Below are 26,116 nucleotides of genomic sequence, written 5' to 3'. Positions count from 1 at the left end.
TGGGACTTTTTGCCTGTGCTGTTTGCATACTCACTCCTTGACTCACCCAGAAAGATGGCACATCGTCATGAACATTCATATACATCACTGCTCTTCCAGCGCACTCTTCAGCCTCCCACAAAGATACCATCTCCATATACCACCTTTTTTTTTTTTTTCCAGACAGAAACCACCTCGGAGCTACCAGCACTTCTTCTGGCTCTTCCTTCCTATGGCTACAGAATCCAAAACCTTTTTCCTTAAGGGCCCCTTATCCTTCCTTTGCCTCAAGCACCCCAATTGCAACTTTTCAGATCTCTTCTCCAAGAAGCCAAAAACCTGAGACCAGTCTAGTTTCTCCTCTGCTCCTCATTAGGCTCATTAAAGCCTTGCCCAGCTTGCCGCAATTTTCTGCTGATCACCACAGTCTCGAGGCACACACCCTTCAAGGAAGCAGCAGTTCCTAATTTTCTTCCCCATGAGATAGTCTCCTCCCTTTGCCATAAGCCTCCTCCTTTTAATGCACTGCCAGACCTGCCCCATGCCCAGGTAGGGCTGGCCATTGTTTCCCATTCACGCTACCCCAGGGCCATTTCCCTCACACCAAGGCTTCTAAAAGGACCAGTTCCTCCAAGACTCAGTGCTGTTACAAAGCCAGGCTCTGTCCGTCCAACACAAATCCATTTATATGCTGTAAAACACAGAACCTGGGAAAGCAGTAGTATTTTATAGCAGCTTGTTTTCTCCTCTGATGGTTTGGTATGGAGTGACGTACTCTCGTGAGGGCTTGGGCTGTTCTGTGATGGGTGTTACACTTCAGTCTTTATTGTGGTTTATTTCGAAACTTCTCCTGCCTGACAGATAAGTACCTAAAACCCTGAAGACCATTACTCCTATCCTGAAGAAGAAAACAAATAGTCCATGGCAAAGAGGGTGGCAGGTTTTAATTTATTGATGGATCAAAGCAGAAACCAACGTACAACAGGGAGCAGGGAAGAGCACATTGGAGCTGTGGGCTTTGTAAGAGAAAGGCAAGGGTGAAGGTTATGTGCCAACACTCAGCATTTACCGTGGTGCTTGAGGGTCAGGGAACCCCGGCTCTTCCTGAGGAGAAAGAGAGAATCCAGAATTACAGATGTGGAAGGTAGTTTTATAGTCCCGCCACTGCTGTTGCTAACTTTACCCATGTAAGCCAACCCTCCATGCTATCCATGTGAGTCCCTCACTTACAGTTTCACCCGATTCCCCAGGTTACATGTTTTGTCACAGGAAAGAGATTTGGGACAAACCCTGTAATTCTGGATACTCATCCTACAGTTAGGGTTTAAATTACTCTCGCAGGGAGCAAGTCAGGAATGCTACAAGCCTGCGAATGGGAATTTGGCTTTAATTGTGAGGGGAGGAGAAGACTCACTTGTGTTTAAGATCTGCATTGCCTGCAGGGGCACAGGCAAGGGAGCGTCAGGAGAGGGACAGGGAGCGGAGATGGATTTACTGAGGGGCTAACGGGAGCGCTGGGGCTTGGGCACAGCAGTGTTTTCCTGGTTGTGTGCTGAGCGCCGTACTTACAGAACTGCAATGCAGAAGTGGCATTTGTTTCCATATGTTCTGCCGTCAGAGCCACAGAGGGGCATATACTCAGCGGTGCAGTAGACATCGGTGCTCTTGAATCCACTGCAGTCGATCCGTGTGTTACGGAACTGCAACACATTGTGAAGCTTTTGTTCCCCATATTTTCCTATGTCTGCTTTATGTCTATTTAATGTTTACAATATGGCAAAGCATAAAAACATTTTTCAGGTGCAGGGCACTGTTGTTCTAACAACTCTGAAAAACCTAACCTGCTCACCTGACAGGGTACAAAGTGGGAAATTGGGAAAGAAATCTAATAAATACCCTCAGAGCAGTGAAATGGCCACACCAATACTTCCAGGCTGGCCCTCCTGCTGGTTGCTCTGCTCTGGTTCAGCAGCCCAACATGAGGCTGCTAAAAAGTGGGGTGTCACAAAGCATATGGTACAAAGTTCTCCCACATGAGGAATGCCATCTGCTGCTGGTGTTGGCACTGGCTGAGCCCCTGCCCTCCCCTGGGAGGGTTAAGTCTGCTCCCCTTCCTCAGGCACTTCTCTTCTCCCAGTGAATCAAGGTTTCAGCATCATCTGGCAGCTCTGTTCCCAGGTCAGAAGCTGTGCAGGTGGAGACTGCACCTTGGAGATGTGGGTTTTGTTCCTTTGACCCTGGCATACTTCAGCTGTTTTCCTCAAATCCTATTTCCAGGCCAAATACGCCAGCAGAGTGCAGGCATTTCTCTTACGTTGTTATGACTCACTGAATTTTCATCGTGTAGCACATTACAACAAGAGTTCACAGTGCAAACTTCTCAGCTTTACCTTGGGGCATTTTCCAGGCATGAGCAGGTCGATGTCCTCTCCATTCCTTCGGGAAGAAAACATATTGAGCATGAACAAGCACATCACAGCCACTTCAGGAGCAGATACCCTACAGATACTGACACCAGCACCCAGCCCAGCACTCACGCCACTGCCGTGCAGAAGCTGCACTTGTTGCTGTAGGTAACCCCGTTGGTGGCACACAGTGGGTTGTATTGCTGGGTGCAGAACGACTCCCTACCACCTGTCGTTCTCATGTAGCCGGTGCAATCAACCTGAAACAGGCATAGATCAGCATTTTAATCACTCCTGTGTAACGGTGCATGGTGCAAGAGATATTTCCCCTTCTTCCCATGCTCATGGGGAACAGAGATTTATGGGAACTGAGCTTCCAGCCCGACAGCATGAGGTTGAGGGAGCACAAGCAGGTGAAGTTCTGCCTCTGAGGACATGGCTGTGGCAGATCCTGCAGTATCTATTTTGTTGTTGTTGTTGTTTGTTTGTTTTTTGTTTGTTTGTTTTTTTTCTCCTGTCCTCAAATGGGCTTCATCAGTATCATCTTGGGGATTTCCACCCTGAACACAGTCACACAGGATCTGTGCCTAATGTGCCTTAGGTGGCAGCAACTTCTGCTGTGAAACGTCTGCCCCAGTTGAAAGTGGAGTTTAGGCTCACCTCAGTGTTCCTGTAATTACTCTGAGTGTACTGAAATGAAAATTGTAGCATTATGGTAAATTGCTCAGCCGGAGTGTTTCTTTACATTATCTCACTAATCTAAAAATAGAGCCAGTTCTCCACTTTATGGTAGCTCTATATATTGATAAACAAATCTTATGATAGATGTTTTGATAGAATCTTTTTTTTTTTTTCCTGTTACAAATTATCATTTAGTCAAAATCCCGACTTCCTCTGGGAATTTCTGAGTTTCAACAAACTTTTTTCTAGATCTAAATGGAAATGTTTTGACAATGCTGAAGTGTTATTGAAATCAAAAGCTTCTGTTTTTCCGTCAGGTGTTAGGCATAAGATTACATTTCAAAATTCACAGTTGAAGCAGATTTGCATTTTTCAAAATGGAAATAAAAAAAAAAAAGTGAAGATCTGAAATTCTTCATTTTCATAAAAATTTTAGCAGTTTTGAAGTTTTATTTTAGAGTATCTTAGGATATCTTAAGAGTCAATCTTAGCCCTTACCTTTATACATCTTCCGTCATGCTTTTTGTCAATCACTCTGTTACGACTAGGAGAGAGAAGGAAAGGAAAGATTAACCTGTTGATGCCACGTAGTCATCTCACTCATTAAGTCTCTCCACTCGTAAAGCCCCAGTAATTAATCAAACTTAGGAGTTTTGACACGGAAGAGACACAGACTGACGAGATCCTGCGCACTAGGGAAGACTGAAACTTATGAAAAATCCCGTCCACCCCACGATTAGTCACAATTCAAAAGGCTTTCATCTGCTACCTGAACCATCATTATGGGCAATCAGGTGATCTTGTACTCACAAGATTTCTCTGCAGAGCGAGCACTCATTGGGGTACGTCACATTATCGGTGCCACAGACAGGCTGGAAGTCCCTGGGACAGGCGAGATTGCTCCTATCCGCCATCCTGTACACGCTGCAGGAGGCCTGTTAAAAAGGACAGATGTGCAGTTTCTCCAAGGGGAGGGAAGGATCTGCTCATGTTCATCATGTTTTCTAAGCACAGGGATGCTACAGGTGCTCATTTTAATTTTTTTTTTTTTTCCCCTTTGTCATTCCTCCATGGTGAAGGGAAAGAAGAAAATATATCGTTTCCTACAGTATGCGTAAACACATTTTCACCATTAAGACATTCAGCACTGTAGATGTGCATGACTGACAAAAATGATCACTTCTCAGGGAATCAGGACAGGGAAGATATTTAGGCAGTTATTCAAAAGTTGTATAGATTTCCTGCTGGCCCTCTGTGCCATGCTGGCTCTCACTCTGCATTATTAATTACCATCTTTTATCACCAGTCTGATAAGGTGTCTTTCTCTGACAAAGATATTTTCTTATTTTGGGGGAAAAGAAGTGGTATAATTCTTGGGAGAACTTTTTCTTCTTCCTTCCTGACTCTCTCCATTTTCTTTTATTCTTCCTCAAGACTCCCCTGGGATACAGCGTGAGTATGAATTATTCATCTACACTTAGAAATCAAGACTAAATGACAGAGAAGATCTACTACTCACCCATCGTTGACCAGAAACAATATCTACCAAAAAAAGGAGATTATAAAATGTAAAAGTGTTACAGTGTCCTTGATTAAAATTTCTCTGCATTATTAATTTCCCAACAGAGTAACTAAATACACTTTCTTACTACTGAGAATTACTTGTTTTGTAAATGTTTTATCCAGTCCAAGTAAACAAGAAGTTATATCCTATGATTAAAAATAATAATAGTAATAATAATCAATTACTGGTGAAAGTACAAGCTTTGACTTGCTAAAGAAGGAATAGGATATAAACTTTTCTCCTTTTGCAGCACTATTATCCCGGCTAAGTCTAATAAGTTTAAATCAGACAGAGGCATCCTACTAGACCTGTAGTAATGTTTGCACATGGATAAAGTTCATTAAAAGAGAGTTTACTAAAGAGAGCATTACTAAATCATCACTTCTTCAGTAAGCTAAGCTCTCTTTTGGATACATATATACATGTATTAAGGCATCCTGAACTATATAGAGTTCAGGATGACTAGAGATATAAGGAGAGACTATAATAAAAACAACTTACCAGAAAAGCAGACAAGAAACAGTAGCCCAAGAAGGGCAGCAGCTCTTGTCATCTTCATGGTGGGAAAGGTTGTGTAGTCTGTTACTTGCAAATCTGTTGCTGTTGAGTTCTATAGAGATGTTTCTCTGCCTTCATGCTCCAGACTATATAAGTACATCTCCCTGACCTTGTAAAGTCATCCCATAAAGTAATTATCTGCTCTGTAAACTAACAAAACTGTATTGATTATTAAGTTGAGCCCTAAAGAATACTTGTTTGTTAGAGAAATGCCCAGAAGAATTAAACAAAAATGTGAGCTACACCCAGCTTGTTAACAAAGGCGCCCTGCTGTACAATGAGTGATTTGTACTGTCCAAACAAGAGCACTGTCTCAACACTAGATGTTGTGAAATTACATATGGAAGTTGGCAAAGCAAAAAAGCTAATTTGTTGGAAGTGTTTGAACTAGTGCACACCATGTTACATACACTACGCAGTATTTGGGCTCTGGGAGACTTGCGCAGTACAGCAGAGTGATGAGACGGCAGCGTGGGACACCCTCAGCTTTTACAGAAATAAAATCCGGGGTTTGGCAGGCATCAGTGTCTTTTGAAGATGCTGCACAGTGAACGTCTCCATAGTCTCTTCTGTATTTTCCTGGTACACTGGATCTCTCACTAATGGGATAGAAAGAATCAACACAACAGGAAAACATGACCTAAAACTCCAGAAGTTTGAGACATGTCTATGTACAAGGAAGAATTATTCATCTGTTGACAATCAGCATGAACCTGATTAAGAAACAATGAGCCTTAAACCTGGACATTGTTTCCTCTTAATGACAAGCAAGTGGCATTCTGTGCAGGTGAAATGGTCTCATTACCACAGTCATTCATAAAAAATTGCAGCAACCGAAAACAGAAGGTGAGTCCATACATTCCCCCCCTTCTCTTCTCTTTACATGGCATTAAATAGAGAGTGTCATCTTCCCTAAAACATGACATTCAGCTAAGTGAAGAATAAAGGTTCTATTGAAGGTTTTTTTCAACTCTGTCATAGATTTATGACAAAACAAATATTGCATAAAATACTTCATGAGTTGAATATAGTCAGTCACAAAAGGAAGTGAGGGACAGAACACATTTATGTTTTAGAAGCCTGATACATGCACGTGGCTTAAAAGCAGCCTCGGTTTTAAATAGAAAATCAGAATTGTTTTTCTTATTATCCTGGGAGATGTTCAAGTCTTGGCATGGGCACATAAAATCATAAAAATGTAGCTGAAAGTGCAAGGGAACCGCAATCACAAAATAGAGCTTGCAGGCTTTGGCCTGTTCGTGTCAATGAAATCATTTTCCTGAAAAATAAATGAGTAATGTTCTTTGGATCTCATTCACAAATATCAAGAGTTGAAGGGTTCATTTAAAAGCTGTTTCTGTTGTATTCTTAGCATCCTGAGTGACGTGACTGTCAAATTTCTTGAACTGATCATAAGCATATTTGGAAGGCAAGCAGTAATCACAGAAGCATTAATATTGATTTTTCTCCAGGGAAAAGAATGCCTAAGCTGAAAATGTTTCCTCAGAATCCGTACCAGCCATCATAGGAGATAGCACCTGCTGGCTCTGCAGTGCTTGGTGAGGCTGCAGGAACACAGTCCATCAGCTCTTCAGCCCTACAACCCCAGACCCTGCACCACGTCTAGGTCTGAAAGCCCAAATTACCAAAAACCATGCTGCTCCTCTGGTTTCCTCTTCCTTCAGCCTGAAGCAAGAAACCCTGCTGACCTCTCAGGGCTTTTTTATATGGCGGGGAATGGTGTCATTCTCTTGTGTGCCAGCACCTGCCCTTTGACTAACAAGCTCCACCTGGGAGACCCCCTTGCTGCTTCTGAGCGTCTGGGTAGGCAGATAGGACAGTGCTGGAACTGCTCCTGTCCCCTCTTCCTCCAGTGATCTGTGCGAGGACAGAGTCTTGCTACAGGGTCGATGAGAAAGGATGGGAGCTAATTGGCAGCAGCCAGGGCAGGGCAGCAGGAGCTGCGAGGCGAGGTGTGACATGGGATTGCACAAGGAGCTCGATTAATAAGAAACAGAAGGGAATGGGACAGAAGTAATTGCCGAGCAGCAGATGGGGTGACACAGGCATTAGGAACAGTGAAAAACAACTGTCTCAATACATTTGGAGGAGGGAGCTTCGGGAAATGTCATACACATGTTGCAAATGGGAAGAGGAGAGTGAAGTCACCTGTCAAAATCCCTGTGGGATATGCAAGTTCCGTGATGGTGGGTTCAATAAAGTGAGTTTGAGTATAGGATTATTTTTAGGCTCTTTTTTTTTCCTATATATGAGATATGAGACCCACAGAAAAGGTTAAATAAAACACTTCCTGCTATTTCAAGTTCTTAGAGGGTAAAGGTTATTAAAGAAGGTTGTGGCCACATGAATGGGTTAAACACTGGTAGTTATGTGATGCATCCCCTTGTGTTACGGTAAATTTCCAACAATTCTGTAAATTCTACCCAACTTCTAGTACAAAATGATGTCATCCCATAACAGTGATATTTCCCAGGAATCTTTTCCTCTGGTCTTGAGATTCCCTACTGCAAACAAGTCCATAATCTACCATGACCTGAAAAAAAAGCTTCATTAAATTTCCCCACTTCAATTTAAAACCTGTCACAGGCTTCACTTGTCTACAAAAAGAAATAATATTTTTCAATTTGGGGAAAAAAAAAAAAAAGATAAAGAGAAAAAAAAAAAAAAAGCTGGATGTGTGGAGGCGAGCGCTCTGCAGTCCCAAATGCAGAACTGCTGCAGGCCGAATGTAAAGCGCAGTGATCGCACCCACTGCTGCTGTGCCCCACGCAGGATGTACCAAAACAGAGTGCTATTACCGGAGCTGTGCACACGGGGGCAGGACTACATCTCCTATGAGGACGGGAATTCAATTTTGGAGCAAGCAAAGCCCCTGCTCTCAGCCGCACTCTTGTAATATTTCTCCTCGCAGCTCAGCTATCTGATTGCTGCCTGCATATCTCCTGCCGTTTAAGCACAGATGATATCACAGGCAGGAAGGGTGTCTGGAATAATTTGTCTGTCTGGGAGCCGCACACTTACAGCAGGGTGCTGAGGATCCAGCCCCTCGCATCCAAATCCCTCAGTGCGTCCCAGCTCGGTCTCGCTGCAGCAGCTCTGACACAGCCAACCCCCAGACAGCATCACCAAGCAATTTTCTTTCAAAACATTTTATTTTTCCCCACACTGAGGAATAACATAGTAAGAAACCGTTTATGCTGATGAAGCCTTGCAGAAAAACTGCATTATGAGCGAGGTCTAGACTGGCCTGAGGTGTGTTTTGGTCAGTAACAAGTAGGATAATACACTAAAAGAGAAGTGTTGATATAAAATAGAGCAGAACCAAATAACTAAATGCAACGTGTTAATCAGTTTCTAGGGTAATTGAATGGCATTTCCTAAATTCACAAACATCAAATAATGGCACAGAGGGCTGAGGTACCACTCAAAGAATTGTACCATAAAACACCTCTGCAGGCAGACAATGTTTCCTGCCTTGAATTTCCTGGAGGGAGAGTTAGATTAGTAATGGTGAGAGGATATTGTGTTGTTGTGGCAGGATTTTATTGAGCAGCAACAAAAAAATCATTTTCAACAGTGCTCATGGAAGAGTCTCATCTTGCTTGTCGTCCTGCAGAGCTGCCCGTGGTGCGGAAGGACAGGGATGATGCTGGGGTCCTGCTCTGCCCCCTGCCAACTCCTCAGAAGTGCTGCATGCTGGAGCTCCATGTCAGGGTGGAGGATTTGTCCCCGTTAATTTCTGCTCACAGTTTCCCCTCAATTGCCTAGGTTTTCCTTCTTAGTGGGCATGGCCCCTGGAAGATGCTCTCTGAAGACCACTGGGATCCAGAGAGCAGCTGGGAGCTCCACTTGGCACTGAGGAAGCATAGCTTCTCGGGGGCCCTCTTCATCTTCATCTTCATCTTCCTCCTCCTCCTCTCTGCTGCTCCCTGGGAAGGACGACAAGCAATGAGGCTGATGATCTCTTACCTGACTGCCTTGCACAGCAGAGGGGACAAGCAGGAGCACAGTGCCTGCCACACACACCCCCAGCACTGCCACCACACTTTGTCACGGTCCTCAGCATTGCCCTTGATCCCGAAATGCCTCCCCACACCCAGACATCCTGCCCCCAGGAGGGACATCCCAGCCCCAGGAAGGGGCTTGGTGCTGAGTGGTTGCACACACTCACATCTTCTGGAAATAAATAGTCTCCCTCCAGAGAGCCGCTCTCTCTGGTCTCTGGAAAGTGGCACGTTGTCACTTAAGATCATTAACTATTTGGCTGTGAGACGGCTGCCTGTACAGCCCGCTGCACTGCCGGCACTTCGCTGGTAATGAATAATAAATTAACGCTATGACTCTGAGCCCTTCCTTTCATCAGCCAAGATTTCCAGAGGCCCAAGAATCTCAAAGGATCCTCTACAAGTGGCAGCTGATGCAATTACCTACAGGCAGCAGCTAAGTGGTGGGTGAGGTGCCGAAACGGGCTGCGGAAGCTCCTGCTCGCAGTCCTCTGAACATCACCCGCACCCTGATGAGTGTCACGAGCACAAATGCAGGCAGGCAGGTGCCCCCTGCCTGGGGAAACATCCTGTCCTGCTGCTCGGGGAGGCACAGAAAGTGACTGCTAAAAGACTTCACCCACCTGCAGGTGTGTTTGCTGCCCCATTTCCACCAGGGGAGATGCAGCAGGGAAGTGCCCTTCTTTGCCACCTCTCTCCTCACCTGCTAGGGAGGCAGCGAGTGTCTGTTTGGGATGCCCTTAGCAGGATAAATCCACTGGAGTATTGCACCAGGTTGCATCCCCAGCTCTGGTTCTCTTTAGGAAATCTGGGTGAAGGCCCTCAGAGAAACTCATTGCCTTCGGAGATGGAGCTGATTTCTTTGTAGATCAGACAATGCATTCTCTCTCCCTGTAATTTACCCATTAATACCCACACCCCAGGACTGTTGCAGTGAAATAATCACAAAACATCTTAAGATATAAAAAAAAAAAAAAAAAAAAAAAAAAAAAACAACATCATGAGACATATTATTAAAACAAGACGTAAATGCTGAAGGGTTGTTGTTTGTTTATTTATTTTATTGGGTTGAGTTTCATTTCAGGCTTTATCAGGAGCTCTCAAAGTTCAGGATGAGGTTTTAGGGCAGCCTCTGCCATAGGGAATATTGCCAGGGAGGAGTCTCCTGTCTGAGCTGGAGACAGTTGAGGTGTTAGCACTCTCGAAGGTACAGCAACCTGAGAGTCCGACGGCTTCTCCTGCAGAGAAAGGAATCAGTACCCTAGAGACAGAACATCTGCACTTCTGCTGTTCATCCCCCCCACTGGTAAAGGATACATCACAGAGGAACTTAACCAAATCTGAACATTCTCAAAGCTATTCCAGCTCTTTCCTCTTATTGCTAACATTCAAAGACAAGATAAAGACTTAATTTAAAAGAAGAACAAATAGTCTGTAGGAAATAGATTTTATTTGCTGCAAGAGAGCTTTTCGGCAAATTACTTAACAGGGAAATGAAGATCTGTGCTAAATGTTACTTATGTTACTTCTATATACCTGAAAGAAGGAAATTCTTGGTAAAATCTCCCACCAATAAATAAATAAATAGATAAATAAATAAAAAGAATAATACTCTTGTTAGTAGGAGAACAGGAAAACACAAAATAAAACAACTTTACTTCTCCAACCAGTCCCCAAGACTGATTAGTTAGGTTAAGCTCAGTTGGTTCACCATTTAGTTAGTGAAGAGATTTATTTTCATACATACAGAAATGCATTGCAGAATAAACATTTGTTGGCATATGTTACACCATCAGACCCGCAGTGTGGGATGTACTCCATCGTGCAGAAATTGCGGGGTACGACGTAGTTACTGCAGTAGCCCTGTAGATAGATGCAGTGTTGTGTTCACAAAAATGCCCTCAACAGCAGATACGTAGGAAGAGTGATGTTATGAGACACCCCCACCGCCCCTGGGCTTCCCCCAGTACTGTCCATCAGCAGATGTCAAAAAAAAAAAGCCTAGGGACAGGGCAGGAACAGGGTGGTTTGTTCCTGCTGTGCCCTTTCAGTCTCTACCGATGTAAAGCCTGTGTAAATATCATAAATGCTGCTGCAGTAACCGTGACAATAACTTGGATGCCAACAGAATACTGCACTATTTTTTTTTTTGAAACTATCAGATGAAAATGGCAATTTCACCCAGTAATATCTGTGGCAAATATTGTTCAGACAGCTGGATGACTCAGGATTTTCAAATGCTCGATCACAATGCGATTAGTAATGATTTATATGGAAACTGCTTTCAGGAAAGAAATGATGGAAGAAAAGTAGACAGCTCTGCCCCTTACCTTCAGTGCAACAGTATCTGGAAAAGAGAAAAAAAAAGTTGAAGTATGACACGAATGCAATTCATCTCTTCTGTTAGTGTTGAAAGCTTTGACTACATGTCCTGAATAAACAACTTTCAATTCAGTGGTTATTAGCAAGTGACTCTTAGACAAAAGGAATTTCAGGCAAAATTTTGTGCCATATTGGATGTTTACAACATTGGTGCTGTACTGCAATTTTTTTCAGGAGGGTTACAGCCCAGATGGAAAAGGGTATACGAAATGAAAGAAAAGAGAAAGTCATTTTCCATGATTCACAGGATGAACAAGGATATGTACTCAAAGACAAGCACATTATTGAGGAAAACAGGGCCATAAAGCTGGCAGGTACATGGAGGCAGCTTCTTATATGTATTTCCATAATACTGCTTAAATAACAGGAGTATTTAGTGAGGTGTAACTCCTCTAAAGCTTCTACAACTGCTCAGGCTCTCAAACTGTGCCTCAGTTCAGGATGACTGCAAGAAACATTCACTGCCATTCAGGAAAATAATTTGTGATTCGGCAATGTTTCAGAGGTTAAACACTGGATGTCTGAGTCGCCGGGTGGTACCACGTACATGTCACCTCCTTCATTATGCATAAACTAGCACCGAGCGCGGAGCTGTTCCCACAGTTGTTCTTACCCACTCAGTTCTGTTGCTAAAATATTACCCCCTAAGTGATAGTCTTTGATGTCAAGTCTTTTCAACACCATCTCTCTAGGAGTAAATAAGTCCTTGTAGAATGAAGCTCCTTCCAGTCTGAGGATGTTTTTGTGTTTTTAAAGGCAGCCAGCACTTAGTGAAGCACAGAGCAGGAGGCAGCAAAGCCACTCACCTGGGCAGCAGCAAAGGGCGAGAGCCAGCAGCACCACCACGCCTGCCGTCCTCATGGTGGCTGGGGTGTCTGTCCACCTTTTCCTCAGTGAATGCAGCCCTAATGCTGCCCTCAGATCGTAATCATGCACATACGTGTGTGTGTGCGTGCGTTCGCATCTCTCTTATCCACCCTTATTCTGAAATAACATTCCTGGTCTGTTGTCAGAGTGGTAAATCTTGATGATGCTTAGCAGAGGTAAGCCATGCTGTAAGCCATAAAGAATGCTTCTTTATCAACAGGAATCACAAGAAGTTTAAATATGTTAGATACGCCCTCTGTGTCATTATTTGAAGTGAAATATATGACAGGTGCTTTCTGAAGGACCATGGAAAATTCCTGTGGGCAGAAGAACAACTGTACAAACCTAAAGAGAGAATGCTGACAGATTTCCTCTATGTGCACGTTATCAGTGCTACACGCAGGGCTTTCTCACGAGCAAAATTTTGTTGATCTGAAATGAATGGCTTCCAGAAAGAAAGGTCTTTTATTTTCATGCCTCATCCCATAAAGCATCATTAAACTGCAGTAAATCCAGGGAAACTGTGAACTGGGAGGTCAAGCAAGAGAGTGTCCCAGACACTGAAGGGAGTCCTTGGACTACAGAAGCACATGAGAAACTTTTACAGGCATCTGCAAAGAAGTAACAATTGTTATTTTCCCTAAAAACCATTAGCATCGTTTAGATTTGCAGCAGCAGACTGATAGCCTGATGATGACAGAACAAAGCCTGTAGCCTGGATCCCAGAAAATCCAGACTGGAAATCTCTGCTTCATCCATCTGCCCATCTCAACATAAATCCTTTGTTTTACCACCAAAGCATCCTTTTTTTTAAATGACTTCATTCCGCCAAGGAAAAAGAACACTTAAGGGAGACATTATTCTTTAGAAGGGATATGCCCAATTTATTTATGTTTCTCTTGTGTGGATCAAAAACCCACCAATTCAATACACAAACAAAGGACAAAAGCAAAATAATTTTCACAGACAATGCACCAATGACAGAGGTCACACTCTTAAAACCAGAAGTGTACTTTGTCCTTGGACTGCAAAAACTTCTTGGACTCACAAGGATCACGATGCTATTAAGAACTAAGAGAGAAGACAAGCAGACAGGAGTAGAAACAAGCTTTAAAAAGATATTTATTTTAAAATATGTGGAATAAAATTCCAAGATGAGGGGAAAATCTAGAAACATGTCATTTGGAGGTCCCAGAAAAACAGGCATGGCCCACTCACATGACTGAAAAATACGGGCTTTGCTATGCCTTTAGGTAAGGGCTGTGCTCAGGAGGCCAGGCAACAGCTCTGGGCTTGCTCATCACCAGGCTGAACTGCTTTGCTGCAGGTGCCTGCATGGGGAAAGTGCACTAGAAATACCTTAGTAGAGATCTGCTAGCCTCACCAGTTCAGAGCACTATTTCAACTGTCTAAAAGGGTCTGAACACTAATGTAGTCTGAGTATCATTTATGTGCAAAGTCACACAGCTGAGGTTTATGCATCTGTATTTAATTTTCTGCCTTTTATGACAGTGAGGGGAGCAAGATGTTGTTCTTGTTATATCCCAGAGCTATGAGCATGGAACATATTCAGCCTGGCATCATCATTCAACAAATCAGAAGAAAACGTTGCATGAGGCAGAGCATTAAACAAGACAAAGAAATGTTGCTGATTTAGTTTATTGAGAAAGAAAATCAGGAGTGAGCTGAGTTCCCCAGAGAGCGAGATGAACTGAGGTGAGATCTCTAGCTGGGATTTGCCAGTGGGGATCCAGTGGTAAATTCTCTCAGCACTGATATTCAGCATTCTCCAAAATGGCTTAAAGTGAGAGTCCCATTGCTGTCCCTGAAAGTGAGGAGAGAGAAAAATGGATTAGACACGGAGCCCTGTGTGCTGTAATCTGTTCTTTCACTTGGTTTCTAGAGAAGACATTAGGATCCTGCCCCGAGCCAAAAACTGGGGGACTCAGAGTCTCATTAGCTATTTGATTATGAAGAAATGAGTGAAATCATTTAACCCATTCAGAAAAATATTTGGGGGAACTGTAACGAAACTCCAAATTTAATTTTCTTTGCAATAAGCAAGAAAAACACCATTCAGGTTAATTGTCTTCAAACCCTCCATACTAATAAACCAGACATAGCTCTTTGGACGCTCTGACGAAAAAAAAAAAAAAACAAAAAAAAACACACACACACACAAACGAGCGGTTGGTACAAAGCCTGCTATTCTTTTCTACCCCGAATGCCTGGTCAGCAAAGAAAGCAGAAACCGTGCAAATTTGTGCCTGTAGGAGGCAGCCGACAACGCGAACGCGCCCCGCGGTTGTTGCACTTACACGACTGCATTGCAGAAGTTGCACTTGTTGCCGTACGTTTTGTTGTCGGAGCCACAGAGAGGCATGTATTCCATCGTGCAGGCAGGTTTAGGGTAGCCGCTGCAGTTAACCTGCAGAACAAGAAGCCTTAATGCAAAGGGTGGGAAGTAGTCGATAGCAGAAGGGCTTGAACCCCTAACTGCGGCTGCAGTGCTAACGATAGTGATCTAACTAAAAATAATTAACTTCCTTGCACGATCTGATATCGACTGAGGTGTGATTCTCCTATGCCAGAATTTAATAATATAAAAATAGAGCATAATTTCCTGTTTAAGAGATGTATATCACAGCCTGGCTGCTGCATTTCCAAGCTGCAGCAGCAGCTCACTCACTGAACGTGCTGTGCTTACAGTCACATTGCACCATGTTCCCAACCTGGCCAGGAAATTAAATGGAAAAACGCTGGTGTCTGGAGAAGAGACAGCACTGATACCTGTATAATGGTCCCATATCTCTCCCATAGGCTTAAAATATCAGCACTTAGCTAGATGCCATGGGAGTGGGATTTTGTTTCTTTGTGAAATGGGTACTGCACTCGCTGAGGGGCATTGTAGTACAGGGAAAAAAAAAAAAAAAAAAAGAAAAAGAAAAAAAAAAGTATATGGTTACAGAAAGAGGCTGGAGAATTTCATGGGAGAGAAATACATTGAGGCTCACTGACTGCACAGAAATCACACCTAGCTGAGTTCCATCACCTGAAAATAGCTGGAGGTTGGAATAGTGTTCAGGAAGACCTGTATTTACTCACCCTACTTTTACTCTCTCCCGACACAGTCCTTATGGCCCCTAAGAGTGAGCTCTACATCAAGCTACCATGGGCTTGATGGCCCACTGGTCTGACCCCAGTGATGGCCCTCTGTTCTTACTCTCAGTTCTGCCTTGATGGATTATTTCTGCTGATGATCTTTTACCAATCCTTTCCTGTGCATTCACCCTCTTCTTTTTCTGACATTATCCACATTAATGTGTATTACATGTGCAGAAGGCAAAATCTTCCCTGTGCTGAAGCCCAAGTGATGCTCCTGATGCTGTTACAAACACTGGCTGTGTTTCCATTGAAATCAGTAGGACCAGAAGCTAACCCTTCATTAGGCAGCTCACACTTACTGTAGCAACTTCCTTCTTACATTTGCCATCATACTTCTTGCCGACGCTGGTCCCTTGCTCTCTAGGAAGAAAAAGATTGATGTTAGGGGACTCTGCCTGCATCCTGCTGTGCTACACTCCATGTCCCAGCAATGCTGATCAGCCACAGGTACAGGAGATGTCCAGCTTCAGCTGCTCACACTGCCTGAGACACCAGCCCTGGAAGCACTCCTGCCTCCGAGCACACTCAGGGCTGGCCTCCAGGGGAGGCTGCCTTCAGCCACCCCCCAGGGGGCTTGGCCTGGGTCCCCCCCCCAGACACAGGATGGTACCCAATGGTCTCAAAGACAGAAATGCTATTGCTCTGTGGCACTGGGCACAGAAGAGGCCTCAGTAGAAATCCCATGCCAGCCTCATGGTTGCCTCCCCAGGCAGCTCTCACCCGCAGTACTCACACATTGTGGGCACACAGCATGCACTCGTTGTCGTAGGTGACCCCATCAGTGCCACAGACAGGGCTGAACATCTTGTTGCAGAGTAACGTCATTTTGCCTTCCTCATTTGTCATGTTGGGATATGTGCTGCAGTCAGCCTGTTGAGGGAACATGCAACAAAGCACTGGTGAGGGCTTGCTTGCAGGAAGCAAGTAGACCTGGAGAGTACATGCATTATTTGGCCTTCTGGGATGTCACCACAGCAGGAAAAAAACCTTTTTTGGGGGGTGTCATTATGATGAAAGTTCACCTGAGGATGACCAATACAAAATTCTGACATGTCTTATGCTCTTATCTGGTGTTTGAATTATTTATTAGGCAAATCAATATGCAGCTTTGGCTGCACAGAAGATAAGCCTGCCCCTCGCTTTGCCATTGGTTTTACTTACAGGGACAGCTTCCTTGCATTCTCCATCATGGTCTTTGCTGATATTGGTTCCATATTCTCTGCAGAGGGGAAAAAAACAAATATTAGGAAGTTCAGGAAAGACTTCTTGGTGCACCCTAGGTGCTGGGAATAAGTACCTAAGACAAGGGAGGGAGTGGAGGACTGACTCTTTGCAATTTATCTGTGTATATACATATTTGAGAAGGTAGTGCCATCCTCCCTGACCAGCTGGCACTGAGTGGCTGGCAGGAACGTAAAGACCCTGAGACCTTTAGAATCATTTTGGATGGTTCAGAGTCGATCATCTCTCCATCTTTTTGCTCCTTCTTGCTGGGATGAGATGTGCCCTAGGGGCTGTCATCTGGCTCATCCTCGAGATGGAGAAGAAAAGCCTGAATAAATTACACCAGCAAAAGAGACACAGTAACTAAAGTGATGTCTAGGCAACGGAGTGTCACGCAGTGCTACCCAAGCTCATTCCGAAGGAATTGACATAAGTGACACATGACAGATCACTGTTTGTTGGGAGGGGTTGCTGCCAGGAGCCCCAAGCACCGCTGTCTGCTTGCAGGATGATCTCCCCTACGCAGTACGCACATGTTGTAGGCACATAGCAGGCACTCGTTGCTGTACGTGACTCCATCGGTGCCACAAATGGGGCTGAGTTCCTTGGTGCAGAGCAACACCTCTTTGCCTTCCTCATTCGTAGTGTTGGGAAACCTACTGCAGTCCACCTGCCAAAGGAACGCACAGCAAGAGGATGGAGAAGGCATTTTATGATTATCTCTCATTTTGCATGTGGCAGTGACCAGACCCAACCTCCCCACAGTGGGTTTTTCACTGCCACAGCACAAACGTGTGTTGGTGTCTTTCTAGGAACAGGCAAATCCTTCCTGACAAGACCTCTCCATGCAGAGAAGGAGGAGGAGGAGGAGCAGGAAGGGAGGGTTACAGCAACACAGCCCCCCACAGGGATAAACCAGCAGGGATCTCTTATGCTTTCTAGGTATCATTTTGCACAGGCTGAGCATGGGTCCCTCACTCTCACGTTCTCATGGCCCCTCCAGTGCATTTCCATTAATACTCTTTCTTTCTCAACACACACGGACAGTTTTAATCAAAGGAACAAGTCTAAAGACCTGGCGTTTGGAAGCTGGAAAGTCTCACAGTATTTTGTTCTTTCAGTAAGTTGTTTTGGGGTTGTTTCTGGTACCATAGTCTATTGCCATCAGTTTAGAACCAGTCACATATGACCAGCTTTAAGCTTAGACTAGTTTAGAGTTTGTCAGAAATGAATTAATCCAACAATTTTATATTACTACTGCATTATTAACATACAGCATAGATGTAGAGCGCAGAACAGCATAATTTAACATTTTACACTGAAGGATCTGATTATAGCAACACTAATTAAGTAAGAAAGGAAGGGAAAAAAAAGAAAAAATCTCCTACTCACCTCAACCCCAAAGGCAGCATCTAGGAAAAAAAGAACAGAGGAAAAAAAGTGAAACAAAGCCAATGTGATCAATAATATCTCAGTTAATTGGAAACCTAGATGTAAAATTCCAACACAGAGGACCAAACTGAATGATTTCCACTGACTGGTTTCCTGAAGTAAGTAAACCATGTATGGCTTTTTTTTAAAATGGTGATAAGTATAATTGTTTCTTATTGCTGGCTGATTAAATGTGTTTTTGAATGGCTTTGTTCTTTTTTTTTTTTTTCTTTTAAAGAGATTGGTAGACTTATTAATTGAAAAAAGAATAGCTTTTCCTTCCTTATCTTTTTACATATCCGTTCTGACCCTAGAAAACAGCTATTGCATATCTGAAAAGAAACCTGAATCAATACAGATAAATGCAAATGCAAATAGTCACATACAGGATAAGCAAACATATACAGCATCTGTTGTCAGGGATATACAATCTAAAGAAGCTGAGTGTTAAAAAAAAATAACACTTGTCTTTGATTTTGTAATTTCATGAGATGTAAATACATAAGGAGAACATCAGACTCGGGCTTGTTTGCATCTCTTGTTTCTCCATTAGCAGCAAAAGCATTGCAGGAAAGCTGCCAGGTTTCTATACAGAACTTGCCTGTACCATTACAATATTTTTGTGACTAGTCACTGGAGGTCTGACCACCTCATTGCAGCCGTGTTTCAAGCATTTACCCACTCTCTGTAATTGTACAACAAGCAGAAGCACTGTAACAGTGCCAAGAGTGCAAAAACGTGTAACAACACCTGTTAGGAGCACAGAACTCCAGACACCCAGCTACAACAGTGATGCATTTAACACCATCACAAAATCTACTCCTGCATCCTGTGAGATGCCAGAGCAGGGAGGCAGCCTGGCTCTTTGTGGGAGAACCTCTATTAGATGGCTACTACCTTATTCTCTTTGGGATAGCCAGGACACTCAGGTACAAAGCCTCTGTAACACCCTGAGGGTTACTCACCAGGGAAGCAGCAAAGAACTAAAGACAACAGCACAAAGACGCCTGCCATGGTCGTGGTGGAAGTACTGCCTGAGTCCACAGGCTGCCCGCTGGTGCTCTGCTCCTGAGATGGTCTCTCCAAGGCGGGCAGCAAATATATACAAACGCAGTGTCTAAACTGTTCAGCTGTAACACGAAGCAACCAGCTGAATCTGTCACTGGTACAATGAGGCCAGTAATATTTATTGAGGTCTTGACCTCCAGGTAATGGTCTGCATCTCCTAGGCAATTGATTTTGGCTGGACATTCGGTTAATAGCTTGAGACAAGTGTCACATGCTCTCATTGGTCAAAACCAAACAAACAGCCTTTTAGATCAAAAAAAAAAAAAAAAAAAAGTTCTTTAAGACTGCAGTAGAAACCTAAGCAGCACAAAATATTGAGGAGAGCAAGCTGCAGTTCTTCCATTCATTTCTGCAGTGACATCTCCCAGCAGGGAGCAACAGAGGCTCAGGACCACCCTGTCTGCAGCTCAGGCTACGAAGCTCTGCTTCCCACTCCGTATCAGAGGGGACAGCATGAATTTCTGCATTCCTCGATATTCACCACTAGGTATGAACACAGGTCAGCAAGGCTTTGCCATCAACAGAACTGATTAAGTATTGCCAGGTGAGGCTGGCAGGACCACATCTATCCTGCGAAGTTAATGGTATTTAACATTGATTTGATAATGGAAAGAGCTTGGCAGTTTCACCACCTAGGAACAGAAGAGCTCAGTAGAAGACTTGAAAGCGGGTTAAATTCTGTGAAACACCACTAAAAATGTCACTTGAACCTTATCAGCAGGGAGCACTTATTTACAGACCCAGTCACAGTTAAATGAATTGATTCAAAGTGTTCTGCCAAGCCATCTTAAGAACAAACGACTCTGAAGTTTGGGGAACTTATTTACATTAGGGCACCAGCTATGCCTGAAAGTACAGTAGATCCTTTCCCTCTACAGACATTTCAGAAAGTAATACTAAAAACATAGAGCCTGTCCCAGTTTTTCTGTCTGTCTCGCATGTCCAGCCTTCACACCACCTTTTTTCAAGTGGCTCCTTCCTGGGAGGAGCTCTGGACCCCTGCTGATTTAGCAGGCTTAGTTTTGCAGCCCTCAACCTCAAGTTTCTCACCATGCTTCCTTTGACAGGTCCAAAACGGCAAGGACACCTGTAGTATTTTGCCACGGGGACTTCAGCATCATGGGAGATGCAGAGCAAGAGATGCTTTATGGGTGCTCCCTTGAATAAAAAAGGCAGCACCCATTAATCAGCCAAAATTCAGCTGAAATCACTGAAAGCAAGCCCAAGGAACCGTGTTGGTGTCTGATGCATTGCAGTAGTCTAAAAGGTATGATTTGATGTTTAAATGTACAAATCACAGTATTGTGCATGCAATCATGTATACTGGGCACTGGCACATTAAGGATGCCGCAGCACGGATGTGTGAATATATAGATTACATTTCAACATGAAAAGATGGGTTTCCTTAGAGGGAGAAGCATTACTTTTTTTTTTTCCTGCTGGGCTTGCTTCTATAAATTACAGGAAGCATGCATGAATATTTCAGAGAGATTTGGCACATCTTCAAGATATATTGTCCTTATGTGTCTTGTGGAATATGTCTCTGGAAACCAGAGACTTCTCTCCTTAGCACCTAGAGGAGCATGCCAGGGCTCCTGTTGCTCATTGCCTGCATAAGCTGATGGTTGCACAGCTGAGGGTCCACCTTTCTGTGCCAAATACGAGTTTTGGCACTGCCTTCTTGAGCAATGCAGTGAGACCACTGTGAGCTGTCCTCACCATCCTTCCTAGCCAGACCTGGCAGCTTCCAGCAGGTTGCTTCATGCCCATGCAGTGCTGTGCTGTGCTCCATCCTGCTCCCTGCCCCAGACAGGCTGCTCCCCAAGGCAGGACCGACCTCTCTCCCAATGGGTGGAGAGCACCTTCTTGCCAAAGGCTGCCGTGCATTGCCTGCACACACCACAGAAAAATTTTCCACTGCAAGTGCCCCGGGCTCAGGGCTGGATCTGGCTCTTCCTGGCTCTGAGCCACCAGCAGGTTTCTTCAGCCCACAGCAATGCCCGTCTGTTACTCAGCAGATCAATTCCCTCCCTGGCTCACCACGCAGCCCACAGATGCACCAGGGAGACTGAAATCTACTGAATTAAGGCTGATTGGGGAGCACTGCTCTCCCTTGAGCCGCTCAGGTACAAGGCACAAAAACACCACCCAGAAACCACCCGCTATCAGCACGTGGAGCAGACTCACAGCCAACATCCGCAGCCTCCCCATCCAGGGCTGCAGCTCCAGCTTGTCCTGCCTTTGGTAAGAGCATGGAAAAAAACCACATTGGTTAAGCTCATTCTGTAGCATGTGTTGTTCATAGCTACCCCCAGAAATACAGATAGAAAGGATTTCATCTGCAATCCTGCCACTAATCTTGTGCTGCAGTCCACTGAATTATGGTCTTTTAGTCCTCAAAGTCAGGTACAGCATATGGCTAATGGCTGTTTGGCTAAAGTGAAATTCTTAGGCGTGCAGAAGCCATCACAAGGGCAGAGAACTGTAAGTAAGTAAAGACAGGGTCACATCTTAAGGCCATGAGCTCCAGAGGGTCAGCAGATGGCAGGATCTGGCCATTATGCAACATCCTCTCCCTTCTACGCAAGGAATTCCTTGTTTTACATTTCCCATTATAATTTTTTATTAACATTGATGTCATATTCTCTGGAAGGCTCTAACTGAAGCTAGGGCATTTTCTCAGCAGTTATGAGACCCCTCAGTGCAAGTAATATACTAATAGATGAATGATAAATGATTTAACTACGCTTTTCCAAACATTCATGGGTTCTGCCACATTATTTTCATCAACAATCCATTGTAAAAAGTAGAAATAACAATGATTAGTTGTAGCCGTTTCGTGAACTTGTCTCTAACTACTCCAAAATGTCCACTAAATACAACTCAAACTGCAGTTTCCATCTTTGTCTTTCTTTTGGCCACAGAGTGGCAAATAACTGTTTGAACTGAGCCACACGTCTGGAGAAATCAATACAGAACAAATGGAAGATCTGTCACCTAGAGCCTGAAAGCGCTGTTTGAGCAAACCAGTAAAGCAAATAAAATCACTGATATGATTAAAACATATCACTATGAAAACATATTCATGTATTTAAGAACTTACTAAACAGAGTTTGATTCAGGTAACACCACTGAATGTTCTCCTGAACTAAGAGGACCCTGGGCAGAACTTTGTACCCTGCAGATGAAGGCTAACATGGTTTCACATTACTTATGTGATGAATTAAGTGTACCGGGCCCCACTGTGAGGACAGCTGTTGACAAGTGGGAACACAGCCAGCAGAGGCCACCAGGCTGGTCAGGGGCTGGAGCACACGGGACATACAGGGGAGGCTGGAGGAGCCGGCTTTCTTCAGCCCAGAGAAGAGGAGGCTGTGGGGATCTCATTGCTATCTGCAGCTCCCTAACAGGGTTACAGAGAAGATGGAGTCAGTCTCCTCAAAGCTGCCCAGAAGAAAGCATTCTAACTGAATACAAGGAAACATCCTTCACCACGAGGGTGGTCAAGCAGTGGTGTAGGAACCAGACAGGAGTCTCCTTCTTCGGTGATATTCAAGCCACAACTGATCAAGGAAGGTCTCAAGCATCCTGAGCTGACTTTGACCCTGCTTTGAGCAGGGGTCAGGCTAGAGAACTCCAGAGAACCTTTTCAGCCTGAATTATTTTATGTGTACAATACTTAAACAAGTGTTCTCTCCTGTGGGTGACTGTTGTTAATGAAGGAACATAAAATTTCTCCCTGGCCCAGGAGAGCAGCCTCAGAGCTTTCCTACAATTTTTGCTAAAGGTCATGGGTAAGAGATACAAAGAGCTCCCAATGTATTTTTATGGGGAATGACCAGAAATAGTGTGCATATCAAAAAGAGTAGGTTACAATATTTGTTAAAAAGCAAACAAACAAACCCCACAAAATTATTCAAATTCAAGAATGTTATTAGTTCCCAATGATTCCAAAGCCTCTCTACTGCTGCTATAGCCCAGACCCCCTGCCATCACATTTCTGCAGCAGAGCATCAGCCTTCAAACCTACAGAAAAATTATCTGCACCAAAAAAAAAAAAAAAAAAAATCATTTGCCAAAATAGCAACTCCTTTGCTGCAGTGCTGCAGCCTGGTGCAGACACAGATCTCAGCACCACCAGCTCTGAGGACGTACCTTTATTCTCCACCAGCTCGTGCTATGCTCCAGCTCTGGGCAGGTTTCTGGATGGCGAGGACAGGTCAGGGCTCCATGCCCCTGGGCAAGTGTTACTTGTGTGAATGGAGGCAAAACGCTAGAACAAGCAGCAGAAAAGGAAGGCAATAAGCAGCAGGACATTTGGCTAGACAATGGCTCAGGCTGTTACTCTTTGGAGCAAATATACTACAGGGAAGGTAGCTTGGAGGTAATGCAGGAGATGTTATCCTGCAGCTGGCCAGAGGAAGTGGAAATCATCGGTTTAATCAGTTTTCGTGACACTTCAGTGATCTCAGCTGTGCACTGCTGAGTGCTTCGTTTCGCCACAGCCCAAGCAGTAATGCAGAGGAGGCAGCTGGGGGGAGCAGCAGCCAGCCTGGGAGTGGTGCTGCCCACCAGGAGACAGCCAGCGTGGCAGCTTCACTGCTTGGGCTGTAAAAGTCTCTTTCAGGAGCTGGGGTTTAGGAAAATTTTTTCCAACGATTATAAAAAAATAATAAAATTGATTCTTATCTGCATGGAGATGTTATTTATAGCTCAATGCGTAGTTAAAGTAGAGTGAATAAGTGTGTTCTGCCATGAAAGTAAATTGCTCCGAGGTTATGTAAACCAGGGGAATAGTTGAACACGTCTCTAAAGGGCAGCAGATGAGGCATTTTTGTGCTACCAGTCATCTAGCAGCATGTGTCCCCGGAATAGCATGCAGCAGGGGGATCGTGGCTGTGTCCCTTGGATTTGAAACAGCTACATAAGTCACCAAAGAGTGGTGTTGCCAAGACAGACTTATAGGCAAAAATAAGATATATTTATTGACTAGCTAGCAGGGCTGGAAGAAGCAATTCAGTATGGTTGGGATGAGTAATTGCTACGTGTTACTGAGCAGCAAAGAGGAATACTAAAGGCCTCAGGGAAGATCTCTTGATCCCTGGACAGCTGCATCCCACAGCTTGCTTGCAGAGGGCTAGGTGTCCTGGGTAGGACTACGACATGAAAGCTGGCTGGGGAGGCAGGTTACAGCCTCCCATGAAGCACAGGGATCATCTCTTCACAGCAATCTGCCAAGTCTCATTAATTTATCATAGGAACATGCCTTCAGTGCTTCCTGCCCTCGGTTCTGTTTCATAAGATTGACAGCAATGTCTATGGACCACAAAGCGTTTCTGACAGGAGGGCAATTAACCTTTGGTGTTTACATCTCCCTCTGCTAGATAAGTTACACACCAAGTCTGTACATTTTGGGAAGGACCGGCTGCAAACAAGCGATGTTCTTGAGCAGAGGAACAGGAATGCTAGAATAACTTTTTCTGAGTCCTACCTGGGCTTGTAGGTGACTGAGGAACTTTACTCATCGAGGAAATGGCCAAAGCCTTAGACTCAAGGCTCTAGGATCAGCCCAGTTCTGCTAGCAAGACCCTCCCACCACCTGTGGCCCCTTGGGCCAGGACCCAGGTCTTGCTTCAGGCAGGCTCAGCACAGGTGAGCTGAGGCTCTGCCCTCCTTTGGGGAGCTAGAGAGGCCAAAGTTTATACACAGAATAGGCAAAGTTTTCTTTCCAATGGAAACCACAGGCAGATGCAATGCAGAGCAGGAGTAAGGAGAGCATCAAACAGAAACATGATGCTGGATCTCAGCCAACAAAATAGCAAAAATTCAGTGAGTAACAACATCTGAAAAAGACAAATGAAGGTGGTTGCTTTCGTTTGTGGAAAGAAAACCAGGAACCTCTGGATTTGGGATGAATGATGGTTTGCTTTTTAAGAAAGCTCCTGTAAATAAAGAAGCAACAAGGGATTTTCTTTCTGAGAGACAGGGTGCAATATCAATTTCATATCCTCCAGAGTGGCTAAGAATGAAAATACACAGCTCTCCCTGGTGGGTAAGAAAAGGAGACGAGAATGAGGGAGAACATGCACTATGGTGCTGTAAGCAGGACACTTGTCTGGAACAGGAGGAGCTGGATGGAGAGAGTTTCTATGGCTGGCAGACTATTAGGACCGTAACTTAAGACACTTCTTCCTTCATTGTTAACATCAAAAGAAAGAAGAACAATTTAATTTATTCTACAGAGCTGGGCCTTAGTGAGACCACTGGCTGAGTCTTTGCAGCTGGACATGGCTGAAGTGCCATAGGTGCTGGCAGAAAGGAGCATGTTGCTGAATTAGAGGCTTTTACTACTGCACGGTTATGAGCAAGAAATACATAGCAGGTCTTTTACCACCTCTGAATGATTGCATTAGCAAAGTAATGCAGTTACTGACTTAATAGGTGTGCGATGACTGCTGTGCTGTGTGTGATCCTATGGCCCTTGCACCCGCTGGCTTGGCACTGTGCCCCATTTGCAACCTGACAAAAATTCTGGTATCAGGCCTTGAAAAAGGTACGCTGTGCTCTCCTGATGCTGTCAGAGGAGGCTGTTTGTGCATGCTTCCATAGCAAAGAAACAGATCTGTGACTTGTCTCATATTTTGCATCTTTTTGCCATCCTTCTCTTCATGTATTTGAACGCAGCCTGTGGAGAATAGCAGTGTTAGGAAGCTAGCATTAAATCACTGCCAAACAAAATGTCAACAGAAGGTATACGCATTGCTTCT

At 44.3% G+C, this 26,116-nt stretch overlaps 2 protein-coding genes across 2 annotated transcripts; both read right to left on the bottom strand.

The window, feature by feature from the left end:
- Positions 1-905: 905 nt before the first annotated feature.
- On the bottom strand, positions 906-5,471 carry LOC116494751 (double-headed protease inhibitor, submandibular gland-like). Its single transcript, XM_032196809.1, has 8 exons — positions 5,131-5,471; positions 4,585-4,607; positions 3,876-4,000; positions 3,564-3,609; positions 2,517-2,644; positions 2,370-2,415; positions 1,549-1,679; positions 906-1,083 (listed from the first exon to the last, which is right to left on the bottom strand). Exons 1-8 carry the CDS (start codon positions 5,186-5,188, stop codon positions 1,038-1,040), a joined length of 603 nt encoding a protein of 200 aa, XP_032052700.1. The 5' UTR covers positions 5,189-5,471; the 3' UTR covers positions 906-1,037.
- An 8,430-nt stretch (positions 5,472-13,901) lies between these two features.
- Positions 13,902-19,295, bottom strand: LOC116494982 (ovomucoid-like). Its single transcript, XM_032197154.1, has 8 exons — positions 19,247-19,295; positions 18,243-18,262; positions 17,384-17,520; positions 16,788-16,845; positions 16,360-16,496; positions 15,926-15,986; positions 14,780-14,889; positions 13,902-14,286 (listed from the first exon to the last, which is right to left on the bottom strand). Exons 1-8 carry the CDS (start codon positions 19,293-19,295, stop codon positions 14,241-14,243), a joined length of 618 nt encoding a protein of 205 aa, XP_032053045.1. The 3' UTR covers positions 13,902-14,240.
- Between the last annotated feature and the right edge of the window lie 6,821 nt (positions 19,296-26,116).

This window comes from Aythya fuligula, chromosome 14 (genome assembly GCF_009819795.1).
Source record: "Aythya fuligula isolate bAytFul2 chromosome 14, bAytFul2.pri, whole genome shotgun sequence".
Classification (NCBI taxonomy): Eukaryota; Metazoa; Chordata; class Aves; order Anseriformes; family Anatidae; genus Aythya; species Aythya fuligula.
Note: the sequence above shows the minus strand (reverse complement) of the source record. Positions and strands in the feature narration are given on the sequence as shown.